This window comes from Osmerus eperlanus, chromosome 5 (genome assembly GCF_963692335.1).
Source record: "Osmerus eperlanus chromosome 5, fOsmEpe2.1, whole genome shotgun sequence".
NCBI lineage: Eukaryota > Metazoa > Chordata > Actinopteri > Osmeriformes > Osmeridae > Osmerus > Osmerus eperlanus.
In genome coordinates this window covers 10,697,012-10,711,307 of record NC_085022.1, presented here as the reverse complement: position 1 = coordinate 10,711,307, position 14,296 = coordinate 10,697,012, and the positions used below count along the sequence as shown (strand labels likewise).

Below are 14,296 nucleotides of genomic sequence, written 5' to 3'. Positions count from 1 at the left end.
AGTTTTGTCATTAGACCAAATTAGAGATGGGCATCACTCATTATGGCATTATGATTCTTTGTTGTGAAACAAGCAGTGGAGCATAGCTATCTTGAAGTCACACAGTAAAACTAGCGATTATACATTACTGCAAACAAAGGTTGCTGAATATAGTAACAACTCATCATATTAAGTTGAAAACCAATACCTTTGAGAATTGTTTACCCATCCAAACATAATTCCCATTACTACAAAAGTGACAAACAGCTTTAGTAGCACACAGTTGACATATTTTCTCTTTATCTTGCATTATACATAAATACACCATGAAGACCCCCCAGTATTTAGGACAAGGGAGGAGAGCTTAAATATTTATGCCTACGCCTCTGGAGGCCCTCTGTTAGCTGTAAAATGTTTTACTTTCTGGAGCTGTCACTCTGCCCCAGCTCCCATTACCAACAAGGGTGACAGGGACCTCTGGGTCAAACATTTTGAGGCGACAAAAGGCCCTGATGAAATCACTCAGTGAGACCCAAATTACTTCTGTGTCATTGCTGAAGAATATTTCCCCCCTGAAAGCTTTCCTCCCTCTGTTAACGACCTAACCCTTTCCACTGCATGTGGAAATGATTGTTTGTATACTGCACTGGGGGATGGCAATGGGGAGAAGTTCATGAACAATGTTGCTGGCAATTTTAGTCCGTCTGGCCAAGAGAATCCCCTCCCCCTGTTTTGTTGTGCTTTGTGAGAAAAGTTGATAAAAACTGGTTGTAAGTGAAGACAGTGTCAGTTCATTGGGAATGAACATGTTGGGGTGGTGCAGAGAAACAGGAAATCCAAATATACAAGATCTCAAAGAGAAGTGTGGACAACATGAACAGAAACTGAAAATGAACTGTTTAAGAAGGAAAATAACTGGGAAGTATATTGCTAGAAACGACACCTCTAACATACATTTTAAAGGTTTTGGTAAACTTGGTTTGCAAATTAGCTTTTCATTTTTATTTTTTTCAAGCCACTTTTTTTGTCATGTTCTTTTTTCTTTGGTAATCTATCTGACAATAAATAACACCAAAACATTTACTGTTACCACAATGTCATTATTCAGTTCTCATAGTATCAATACAGTTGGATGCTAAAATAATTAATGTCTTCAAGGTCAGCATAGTAGTTACCCGATCAACGCTTCAATTGTTTATTTTTGTTATGAACTCAAGACTTGACGTGACCTAATGTAAGCTTTGAGTTGTTTGGACATGTATCAACATGGATTTCATCCTGAAAGACAAGATTGACAGTGCAAGCAAGCTTTACGGAGCAGTAGAGTAATGTTAAGACTGGCACAATTGGATGAGCTGCAAACAGTCTAAAGAAAGGCCTCTGAAGGATTGAACAGGGAGGGAGACTTCAAATCCCCTCTCAATCCTAAATGGGTGGTCCTTTTGCTGTGGGGTAACTGTGCAGTCGCCAGGCATTCGCACAGAGGTTTAGAGGCCTGGCTCTCCAGACTGAACATTCACCAATCTGTGCCATACATCAACAGAATTATATTCATGCTACACTGACTTTATTTAAGCTGGGAGTGCTGGCAGTGGCAGTATGACAGCCAGTATATGGGCCTTTCTCTGGATTAAAGGATGATTCAGGAGAGGAAGGGAGAATGGCTTCAGAAAGAATTCAGTCAGGGAGAAAGAAGTCCATAGTTTATATGGAAAAAGTGCTGGCAGTTTGCCAAAATGTACTGACCATTGTAAACATTTGTGAGAAGATTGAGAGAAAATGATTCTTATATGAAAAATGGCATTAAATGCATTTCCCAGGAAAAAAAACAGGAACAGACAAAAATGTACTAACTTGACCATTTTAATTACGACTGACAAGAACAGGACAAAAGTATATATTGCAATAAAATGTACATTACTTAAACTACTTGTAAGTATGAATCTCAGTTTCACAAGAAATGACGTAAGCTATTAAGTTCTGCTACTTTTTTAGTTTTCCAGCCCTTCAATAGCAACACACTAGCAGGCCTGATAGTGAAAAGGAAACCACCTACCAGCCAAGCACAGGAGCACTGTTTGGCCCCACAAGTCACTTATATCAATGATTTCAAAGCGGCCTCTAATTTAAAGCTACAAACATGCCTTTTGAATGCAAACTAACACAATTAAAAGTGTTTCATGAGTGTATTAGAGGAATAAGTTGTGAATCAGCACTTTGAAAACACAAGGCTCTGTTTTCATCCCAAACCCTTTCACTCATTCAGTAGAGAGGGATAGTGGTCTTTTGAAGTCAGACGGTTTCCTTTCTCATTCTTTGACTAAGGAAAGAAGATTTAGTCAGGCTAATCTGCTTCTGGTACATTTGAATGTCTTCTGCAGGGAGCTCATCCTCACTGCCTGATAAAGGCCCAGGTGCATAAACAGTGCCCGTGCCTAACTTGTTCTCGTGGGGGCCGTAAATCATGGGGGCAGCCAGCCCTTTGATGATGCATGCCTACTCTCCCGGCTGATTTGTGGCTACTAGGGCAAGTCCCTTGCTACTAGGGCAAGTTCCTTGCATCCCTGCAGGCCTAGCCGGACAACCAAAGGAGGTGTAGAGGGAGGGAGCTCAAAGCAATGCTAGCCTACATGCTCAAGTGCTCTCCATCAAGTCACACAACACACTCCATGCAGTAACAAGCAAGGCAGCAGTAAAGGTCAAGTGAGAAGAGACATTTGTGTTGAACGTGTACACTTCACGTAAAATGATATACTAGACTTTTGGAACGTGTGCTTTTGTGGATGTACACCACACATATTTGCACACACCTTTACACATTCCTACTAGAGGCGCTAATTATGTCCTTTGAAAATAAGGATTGTAATTCATTCATTTCTTTAGGGCCTAGGAGACATGTCAGTCTTTCTGCTCTGATCAAGACCCAATCTTGTGAAATAGGTTTTTGAGGGTGGTTCTTCATCCTACTGATATCAATAAACATATAAATTCAAGATTAAAAATTATTGGGTTTTATGTATTTAATATCTCAACTTGTTGGTCAGACCAATATATTCAATATAAAATAAAAGGTAAGTGATATTGCACAGTTAATTATCTGGTCTCTAGCCTCCAGTGCCTTTTTCCTCAATCCTTCCTTTCCCTTCCTTTCATTTGTCCACTAGAGTAGCATTTAATGAAGCCAGATAAAATACATTATCAGTCCCTTGCACGGCCCCATTGAGGTGGGCAGAGCAGGGCCCTGTGGAGTTTACTGCAACACACATCTGCATTCCTTTGTTAGTTATTTAGATGCTTATTTACACTTGTCGTCAGAGGCTGGCTTGAAGCACAGTAGTGATTTCCTCCCTGGGTTGGATGACAATTAGCAATGGGGAGCAGCAAGCCATTCAGCCTTGCCAGGCCCAGTCCAGTCTTGGGAGCTTAACACCAAAGACTCATTCTCTCCTCCCCACAAACCCACTCCTCTCCTCCAGCTCGGCAGCCTCACACCCTCCTCTGCCACCCAGTCTGTGCACCTGTGAGGAGTTTGGCTGGACCAGAGACCTATGTATTACAGCTACAGTTTTTGAAGGGAGATACCTGGTTTCATGTTTGAGAACGATATGAATAAAGCTACTATATGGCTTAGAAATGTGACAATGGCAATTCTCTTGACATCTCTGCTTGCAAGTAAACTGCATTACACAGTTATGCAACACTCTACATGTACAGTGATATTAATTTTGATAGGGATAGGATAGGGAGGTTGTCAGAAGGTTGCCGGTTCGATTCTGGCTGTGAAAAATGACATTGTGTCCTTGGGCAAGGCACTTCACCCTACTTGCCTTGGGGGAATGTCCCTGTACTTTCTGTAAGTTGCTCTGGATAAGAGCGTCTGCTAAATGACTAAATGTAAATGATAGTAAAGCATGTGCTATTAAGGTATGAGGGCTGGTTATATTTTAAGCTTAATCAAAAAAGCTGCACAAAAAAACGAACACAGCTAAATATTTCAAAGTGAGTGCTTAATTGCCAGTTCTTTACACCCTTTGCCATCTCTTTCTTGGAGTTGCATCATTTGCCTTTGTAAATTAATGTAATGACCTAAAATATTTTCATGAGGGAGAATTGTCGATAAAAATATTTTACTGTGCTGCACATTACTTTGCTCATCTTAGAGATTGTTGTAACCCTTTTGGTCTTGTATCAGACAGAACCACAATAGCACCACCTTGGAGAAGGGTAAACACCTCACCAGAGAGGATGCCTGGACACAACTTCCCACGAGCACTCAATCTCTAAAGTGAGAAACGTTTCCTGTAGTCCAATACAATTTGATGTTGTAGAAAAACACTCCTTCAGCTGCAGCATTATGATGTTAGTGCTGAACGTTGTTATAATCCTTTGATTTCAAGAACAACTAATCAGTGGAAGATGAGCTAATTGTAGCTCAAGGTGCCACTGAACCTTGAGTCTTGATTTGTTAAAGGTTTATTACATCATTAAACTGAGAGGGTGATATCCCAAGAGCATTACCATCTGACAATAACACCGGCTCTGTGCAAACAAAGTCAGAGTTGCTTGTTTATGATGGGAAATAATGAAAAACTATCACAGGAAGACTTCAAAAGCTGATGGACGTGTTGGAAAATGTTGTCAGCTGAAAGGTTGTAAAAACCCACTGACCTACTGAGGCACTCGATGAGGTGACTTCCTGGGAGGACCAACATCATGGTCTGAGGGTTCGGCAGCTGTGTGCGGCATGCTTCTGATCCAGGGTGCTATTGACTTCCTGAGATTTGAATTAATTACTTGCTTCAAGAGAGAAACTGGATTGCAGTGGAACCCCCTAAGAAGTTTCCTCATTCTTGGGAAACTGCCCCATGGACTTGCATATGGTTTCACTGAGATGTGCTTCCCATAGAGAACAATTACACAGGGGACTTTGGTGCTGGCACAAACCTGGCACACACAGTTTCCATTCTCAACCATTCAAAACAGCCATAGGGGAGGTTTGTGACTTAACATAAATTAGACCACCAGGGAATGAGCTGATCTGACGCGGAGGGCAACACTGCAGATAAACGCACTGTGCGGAAACTTTCTACACTTAAAAATGTGGAAAGCCTTATATTTAGGAAGGACTACATTGAAACCATTTTGACAATACATGATTTGGTTGATTGATATAGAATTCAGTGTGTCACCTGATTTGTTGCTGCCAGACCAAGATGGGCCACACAAATTTAAGCATTTGTTGAGAGCTGGTGATGGTTGTTGTCTTTTATGGCTCTGAAGGAGGATTAAAACTGTCCTTGTTTGTATTGTTTGTTTTTAAGTGACTGAGCCCTTGTGTTTAGAATAAGTCTGATGAGTGCCAGTAGCCTGTTTCTCGAGGGAAGAGTACACTTCAGCTGTGATTAACCATCCAGGAACACAGAGGGTACCAGTAGCTGCTAATTAACCCCACATTGTGTTCAATAACAAAGAGACAAAAGAACAAAGTGGAATCTCAATTCAAGAGATTATCACAATCACAATGAACACAGTACTGGATCATGCTCTTAATGAGGATTTTCACACTGACCGTGACAACATGAGATTAGATCAAAGACAGATGAGGTTACATTAACGAAACAATGAGGCCTTGTTATGCAATGACAAGCTGCCATCTGTACCTCCCAGAATCTCAGTCCAGAAAACTATCCACTCCTCTTGAACAGTTCAGGTTATCTACATAATTCAGTAAATATATCTAATTAATTATTTAATAATAATTATTTCAGTCAGTAGTATGGACTAGCCACTCAAAAGAACTACACTCCAACTACACAGTCATTTTATTGGGAGATCTTTACTGCAGCTTTGTTCACTGGAGAGGAGGTAGCATCCTTCCTCAAAGAGATAGAGACAAAGAGGAAACAGGCTGTCTGCTCTTTGCTGGTCATTGTGGATTCTACTTCCATTCCTCTAGCTGAATGACAATTACTGCTGACTTCCTAACCAGCATGTAGGCCAAGCTGACTGAGGGTGCCCTGACCCTGCTCTACCCAGAGGGGAGAGACAGGAGCTGTCAGAGCTCACACCTCTCTCTGGTCCCTGGGGATTGGTTTTCCAGCTGCTGCCCCACGGGGCCCACTGCACACTCCAGCTAAACCTGCTAATCAGCTCCATCTCATCTCTGTGTGGATGTGGCCCTCAGCAGACACAGGGCCTTCTCTCACCTCTGCTACCAAGCTCACCTTTGAAGTGCTGTGCAAGTGTTAGTTTATGATTGTGGAGAGTCAATTCCCTCCAAGAGGTGATAAATGAGCTTGCTGTCCCACATTTAAAGGGGGAAATAGCAGGGTGCTAAAATCCAAACAGAGTCTGTTACAATTCTAACATATTTAACACCTAACAGCTAAAACTCTTGACAGAAAAACATCCCAGTGTCAAATCTATTAAGTGCCTTCATTAACGAGAGTTGTTGATTTGAAACTTGGTCAGTTATTTGGTCCTGTGTCAGTGATGCCTCTGCCTAAACCTTACTGTCGTCATGGGGGAAAAAATCATTATCTACTATGAATATAGACCACTTGCCATACAGCGAACAAGCTAGGATAAAACAGAGATAATCTCTGGGGGCACACATTTTAGAGGCATACAAGATTAGATGTTACACATTAAAACATTACATTATGTATAAACATTAACATTTTAGAATAGATTTCTGTTAAACAATTGTATGATTATTAATATATGCACACATTATGATCATAACATGTGGTCCATATTAAAAAAAACTGGATAAATAATACTTTTCTAAAATTGATCAAAAGAGTGAAAGCTGGTTGTGAGTGGTGGATTGTGGTATTGGGTGGAGATGAATTAGGACAGCAGCAGTTTGATGGATGGCAGAAGCTCCACTTAACTTTGACTGAGCCTTGTCTCAACCTGCTCTACATAGCATTCACACTCAATTGGAGCCAAGACAGGGACTCAGATCAGAATCAGAATCAGAATGGGATTTATTCGCCATGAAAGTTTGCACAGACAAGGAATTTGCTTTGGCAGGAAGGTGCATACAATAAACATATAGGGACCTAAAATTTAAATATGTGGACTATCTATACTAAGGGTACATAAACTAGCAGTACTAAGTGGGATTAGAATTGAATTAAATATACAATAAAATAAAATAAAGAAATTAGAAACTAACATTCAGTTTCACATATTAAGTTTCACCACTAAACGTTTTTTGGTTCTTTAATCTAACATTGACTAAAATGAAAGAGGAAGCCTAATGCCTAATGTCTTCTGTCATCACTTTCCAGTGGCAATACACATCCTTATCTTGAATAACAGTTAGAGACCATCAGATATTCCCCATTGGGGTAATGAAGGGGACATCACTATTGACAAAAAAAGCTGTATGATATTTTACCAAATACGTAAGAACACATTAAGGCTTTCAGCTACAGTATTTTCAGATCAACTGATGTTAGTAAATCACTAATAGTTGATAATTATATAGATGAATGTGGTGTTTGTAAATGTACTGTCAGCAATCTTGAGGATTTGTCGATTCACGGTGTTCCCCCCCAAGAGAGGCTGTGTCCTGAAAAAAACGTAGCTGCTGTTTAATGCTCCCCAGTGAAACTTTGCTCCTGCCACCCACTGACATAATTTGTTTCACAGTCACCGCCCGGCAGCATGAATCAGATGTTGACACTCTAATTTCATGCACACATGGGTGTTTGGCGGAGTTGTCCTTATATGCCTCCACGTTCCTACTCAGAATCGGCTGACCACTACCTGCCTCCTGCCCAAAGCCTCAGACATGTAGGGACTGACCTGCTGCCAAGACCTGGAACAAACATGCTACCACAACACCATGACATCACACTGACACCACTGTGTACATAAGACAAGATGCACTCAGACCTTAGCATAAGTGAAATGTTCCTTACAAAAAAACTGGGATTGTTATTTTCCCATATAATAACTTCCTTATCCATCCCTTACACTATGCTTCTATTTGATTTCTTGCACAAAATGTACTTGATTGACTTCAAAAAAAAAGACTAAATGTTACTGAGAAGCCTTTAAAATAGCAGTCAGAAGTCAAAATCATTGCATCAGACAAGATAGTCTGCATAACTATAGGTAGTTTGCAATTCTGATAAAAACATAGCCACTAGCAACATTGTAAACTCTTCAAAGGCATGTCAACCTATTCTGTAAAGAGTGTCATATTTGCAGAATAAACTTCATTCAACTTTTGCTTGGCGATAGCAACGGACGATTTAACGGCCATAGTTTTGACAGACCATTATATCTACGCTGGGAACATGTCGGGTAATGGCCTAATTCTGTCAATAAAAAGGTTAGTGTCCAGAAAACATTAAGACCATCTGTTCCAGTTGTAAAAAAAATATTTAAAAAGACATACAAACACATTCACACACACATTTATGTGAAAGCCTTTCCATGTCAAAAATGTGACAACATACATCAAGTATAAATCCACAAGATCATAGACAAACATATCCAGTCATACTTGTTTGGGAAAAGCAAGATAGCATCAGATAGGCTATTTTGTTTTATTAAACACTTCCCTTCACTTTGATAAATAATCAAACAATAAACATTTATAAATAATGACACAAGTGCATTTCAGCTTCCTACTTGAGGTTAAGTTGAGTTTATTACTGAGACCATTGCTTGCATGTATTAATGAAATCATAAATTATGCATGCTAATTACCTTGGGCCTACACTTTAATTAATTACTTTAATTAAACTACAACATTGAAGTTTCGCATGTGGGCTATATTTCATCCCATGACTTTCTTCTTTGTCTAAGGAGAACATAATGGAAAGAACAAGAACAACGCAGTCACTCTTTCAGTAAAGAATGGAGGTCATATTGGTAGCCTAATGACGAAAAAAAACATATAGGCAGCATTAAATTCATTGCATTCTCAAAGCTTCTCTCTCTTTAGAAGATGGGTGTAGACCCCTTACAGAATGAAATGTTAACCCAACTGCCGATCGGGCCATAACACTGTATATTGACAGCAGCAAATACATACATTGATGCAGTTTATGTTGTAGTTTACACGTGTGAATCGATACTACACCACCGAAACATGTTGAAACAAGTTGGTGCAACCTGTAAAGCACTTTATGACTGGGGTAGCAGCAACAGGTCTACACATACTAAGTAGACAAACAGAAATAAATAAATAATGTTAAATAATGTAAGCCTATCTGACGTATATGCCTGCAACTGTAATGTCTGGCCTATATATTAATTAACTAATACTTCAATATAAAAAAGTGTTATTGTCGCAGTCCCTTTCCTAATAAGACATTTATAAGTTAACAGTGGCCGGAGGTTGACTAACTAAAGACAGAGTTGATCCTATTGGTGTCAAAAAAATTACAGCCTGTTAAACCAGATTACTAGAAAACACAAGGTTTTACCGATGGCGACCTGTTTTACTTTGGCTTTACTCCCAAAATGTATTCATGCTGCATAATAGGCTATTAAAACATGCTCAAATTTAAACTAATGAGTAGCCAATTGAGTAAACAATAATGTAGGCTAATACAACGCTGTACAGTCACCTTCACGTCGACCATTTCCAAACATGGCACTAAACAGGTAAAGACATTTCAGAATAGGCTAATTTGATTATGATCGAATTAATGCGACAATTTCTTATTTTGCCGTGTTGATTTAAACACTGTCATTTCATCACCCAGAGTAAACATTCATGTAGGTTCAAACTATAGAAACACTGAAAAAAATAGCACTGTTGTGCAAACAGTCTGGGGGAGGGGTGGATTTAAATTCCAAAGGAGTTTCGGAGCTCGTTTCCTAGTTCCCCAGTCAGCAATGTGTTTGTGAAAAGTCTTTTTGTCTCGTTGGAAGAAAAAAAGGCTAAATCTACATTGGTGGCAAAGTCTACGTTTGCAATTCTTTGCACTTTCTATTGAGTTGAATGAGAGAGAATGAAGTGGCCTGAGACACCCAATTGCATAAAGTGACGGAATTATAATGTAGCCTATTTGTTTAATACCCCGAGATGGGTTGTTGCTTTGAGGAGGTGGACAATGCTCGATCCAACAAATGTTTAATTAACGTGTTAATTTTTCCAAAAGCTAGAACTTAAGTAAATGTTACAAAAAAAATGATGGACAGGCTATTTACTCTTACTGACCAAAACGTACGCTATTACACTTACAATTGTGGCAGATTATTGAGAACTTTCAGAACTTTTCACGATAATTTGTTCTCTACCGTTTTAAGTGATTTTGTGTAGGCCTATGCTGCATGCTCTATTTTAAGGTTGAGTGCTAGGCTATATTCAGCAACCACTTTGTTTCTTAGGGCCAGTCTAAATATTGCTGTAGGCTATTTCAGTGTCATTTATACCAACTAGATGTGTACATTGTGAGTGTTAACTTTTCTAAATGTGTATTGTTTGGCTTAATTGTGTGTATAGCTTGATGAATGAGCCCAGTTGTCTGAGCTGTGACCATGGCGTAGCAACTCCATGCATTCTAATCAAGCGCGTGATTCATCCATTTCTGGACCCTTTTTGAACGCTTCTGCTCGGGAGCTGGGACATATGCACTGCACGAGAGCTCCAATCATAGTGGCCCGGTGCACCCTATGCAGTGTGCACCTTGAATCCTCAAAATCCTTTCGATGAAGCATTCTTGGGTTGAAGAAACTTTGATGTGATAACTGTGCTTAGATTAGAATTGTAATACTAGGCATCTGACCACAACAAATAATAGGCCTACTTGACAACTTATAATAATAATGCAGATAAAATCATGGCCTTAATGACACGTCTGAAACGGTCATTCAAAATACACCAAACAACATGACTGTGTTTACACCCTTTTTAATGTGAAAATATCTTGATGACCCAGTTTTAATTCGATGCATTCTATTTGCACACTTTTCAAAAGCACGCATGCTGCCAGAGTAAAACAGTTCAGGGATAAGCATGCTTTCCCTAAACAGAAAAGTACAAATAAACAGCATTTGATACAGGGTCACCACAGATTTTAAATGAAATGCCTCACAAAATTTCACGCAAAATAAACAACTAAAACATAAAACTAAAAAGTGCATTTTACAATATTTGAATTGAACTTATTTTCAGTATTCACATATTCATTTTGAATTCAAGGACGCCTTACATTTGTTTTTCAATTTTTTACGGTGGACAATGTTTCATAATTCTGTCCTGAATTCCTATACGTACAGGCCTATTTGGTATACCAACTTCCACAACCTTAATGAACGATTGGAATTCCATTTGTAAAAAGAAAACAAATTGTATGAAACAAGTTTAAGTTTGTATACGTTTGCTTGTTTCTGCCTTTTACGGACATTACAATCATATGCTTGTATAGCACACTTACAAAATAATGAAAAGGCCTTTTTCCTGTGGTGAAATAATCTGTTACAGTAGAAGGAAATTACTCCCAACTAGGCAAAGCATTATTGTTGTTTTGCATATGTTTGTTTCTTTTGGTACGGGGACTTCTACAAATTATATTTTATGCAACTCAACTCGATTCCATTGCAAAGCACATATTTTGACATTGAACTGAACATTGAAAACAACCATCATTTATAAATTGAAGAGCAAGATTTCACAATATCTGATCTGGACCCATGTTATAAGACATTTATCCTTAAACGCAAAACATTACACAAAATTGAATTTACAACATTGACATTGCTTGCCGTGATTGTAGCTATGGATTATGTTTTTCTGTCTAGAATTTCTGTGGCAAGAAAATAAACTTTGGATTTGGCAAGAACCTGCAATCGAGTTCATTAGCTGAAAAAATCTGAAAACCCGCGAAGGTGGTCAGTGCACAGCCACTGACTGCAGACTGGAGGGGTTTGTCAGGGTGTCGCTGGGCGTAGATGGGCTGCTTTGGCTCGTCGCTGTCTGAGGTGAGGTCGGGCTTAGAGACTGCGGAGAGTTTGATAAGAATGCGGGGATGTGCGCAGGAAGCGCGGAGAAACCAGACACTGAGGTCGGTGTAGGTTTTATTGGCACAGGAATCGCTGGTAACGTCTGTCCTCCGTGACAGAGGGACTTTATTGGGACGCCATAAGCACTGTAATCACTCGCCATGGAAATTGGAGAGGCTGTGTCTATCACGCCGGGATTGTACATATGGGGCCACGCTGTAGTCAACTGATTGTGGAGAGGATACCCAGCTGACATGGTCTGCATGGTAGAAAATGCAAGACTTCCTGGCACCTTGTACTCTCGGGCAATGATGTTCTCAATAGCAAACGGGTGCTTAAAAGTTGATGGTTGTGACACTCCTATGTTATAGCTGGACATTTGTGGAAGATGTGTGCCAGTGGCAGCTAACGCACTCAGTCTCAGTTTAGCTTGCTGTTGAAGATAATGGGCAGCATCTGATTGCTTACTAGCTGCCAAATGATCTGATGCCATCATCATTACCTTGAAACGTTTGCGGCGTCTCAAGAAACTTCCATTCTCAAACATGTCGCCGCAGCTGGGATGGAGAGCCCAAAAACTTCCCTTACCCGGTTGGTCTGGTCGACGTGGGATTTTAATGAAACAGTCGTTGAAAGAAAGATTGTGTCGCAATGAATTTTGCCATCGTTGTGTGTTTTCTCTGTAATAGGGAAATCTGTCCATGATGAACTTGTAAATTTCGCTGAGAGGAAGCATCTTCTCCGGGCAGCTCTGGATAGCCATGGCAGTGAGAGAGATGTACGAGTAAGGTGGCTTCTGGTCACTGTAGGTGTTTCTCCCTGGACGTGGCATCCTCACAGAATTTTGCTCTCACAAAAGTTGAATAAAGATCCGTCTCCTGTTGGTCCTTGATGCTAACTTCACCCCTCCTCTTGAAAACAAATGCTGTACATGCGTGTATAGTAAACTGCAATGCAGCTGTAACACGTTGATCGCAATAGAAAGTTGGCTAACGCAGTGGATGCGGAGAGTCCGACTTCCTTGGAAAGTCTGCTTGTCTTGGATGAGATGTGATCTTTACTTAAGCAATCGGCAGTAATCTTATTTCCCGTGTTGGATTGGTAGAATCGATCTCATCTCTCGTCCTTGTTAAGGTGAGCTAAGTTGTTGCCTACATGTCCTTCCTCTAACCGTCTGATAGTTTTATGTGGTGACATGAGCAGAAAAGACCCCTGTAGAGGCGCCCCATTAATGTGCCACCTCTTTGCTATCACATGACAATCGCACTGGGAGGAGGGGGCTGGGAGAAAGGCATAATCTGGTTTCATTTACACCTATTTACATGGACACCTTGGGCCAATAGAAATCATTTCCATTTGAAGACCGCGAAAAAGGGTGAAAAGGCTCAGCACAGATTTGAACAGCGATGGCACTCTCTAACACTATGTGAAGGTATGCGCTAACGTTTCTGTGGGATTCACGGGTGCGTAGTGTCCAAATATTATATATTATGTAAAAATGAAACTACAATGGCAAATAGACTGATAAAAAGAGACTGTAACGTTATTGTATTTGGACTGTGCTGGCATTAGTCCTATAAAACGGATTTGTTGTCATTGTTTTTTGTCTCCTAAGAAAAACAGTCGTATCAAACGTGTTATGACATCTTGACAAGAATGTGTTTACCTTTTGATTATTTTGGCAACATAAATATTTGTTGTTAAAAAATATATATATACAGGACCAATTAGTTGTGCGTTCAACCTTGTTTATTATTATAGGTTTTTTTATTTTTTTTATTTACATAAGTAAATGAAAGAACAAACATAAGGCAAACAAACGTTGATTTAAATCAAACTTTTGAAGGAAATGTTATAGTAATTTGTCATTTTGTATTAATGTAAAGTAATTTGAAAAGTACTTCAGATATGCAAATAGAGCCTTTATGGCGGCCTGGTGAAAACTGTATAAAATATCCATAAGTCAATTATATGAATGTGAAAACCAAATGGAAGCCTATTTTGAGCTATGGCCATTCAAGCTTTTTGCCCAGCCTCACCATGGGCCACGTTTCCGCTTGGGAGGTTTGCAATACCAGGGACCACACACACGCACGCGGATTTGCTCATAATTTATGCTAATTTCCCTCCATAAATCCACAATACACCCCATCACCAGTCTGACGGATTACGAATAGAATCGTCTATGCAAGGAACACCACGCATTGTTGACTGCTCACAGCTATTTTGAGGCAAAGATCAAGTGTTCAGGAAGCTTTTTCTATAAGAGATTGGACGACGAGTTTAAAGGAATCTCTCCAAGATTATGTTTACAAACTAATGTAGGCTGCCAACCGAACGT

The 14,296-nt window shown here is 39.7% G+C and overlaps 1 protein-coding gene across 1 annotated transcript; it reads right to left on the bottom strand.

The window, feature by feature from the left end:
- Window positions 1-10,848: 10,848 nt before the first annotated feature.
- Window positions 10,849-13,129, bottom strand: foxb1a (forkhead box B1a). Its single transcript, XM_062460652.1, has one exon. It carries the CDS (start codon window positions 12,785-12,787, stop codon window positions 11,846-11,848), a length of 942 nt encoding a protein of 313 aa, XP_062316636.1. The 5' UTR covers window positions 12,788-13,129; the 3' UTR covers window positions 10,849-11,845.
- Window positions 13,130-14,296: the final 1,167 nt, after the last annotated feature.

Bases quoted from the DNA above. Each gene is read 5' to 3' on its own strand.
- foxb1a (XM_062460652.1), bottom strand. From the start codon at position 12,787: ATGCCACGTCCAGGGAGAAACACCTACAGTGACCAGAAGCCACCTTAC.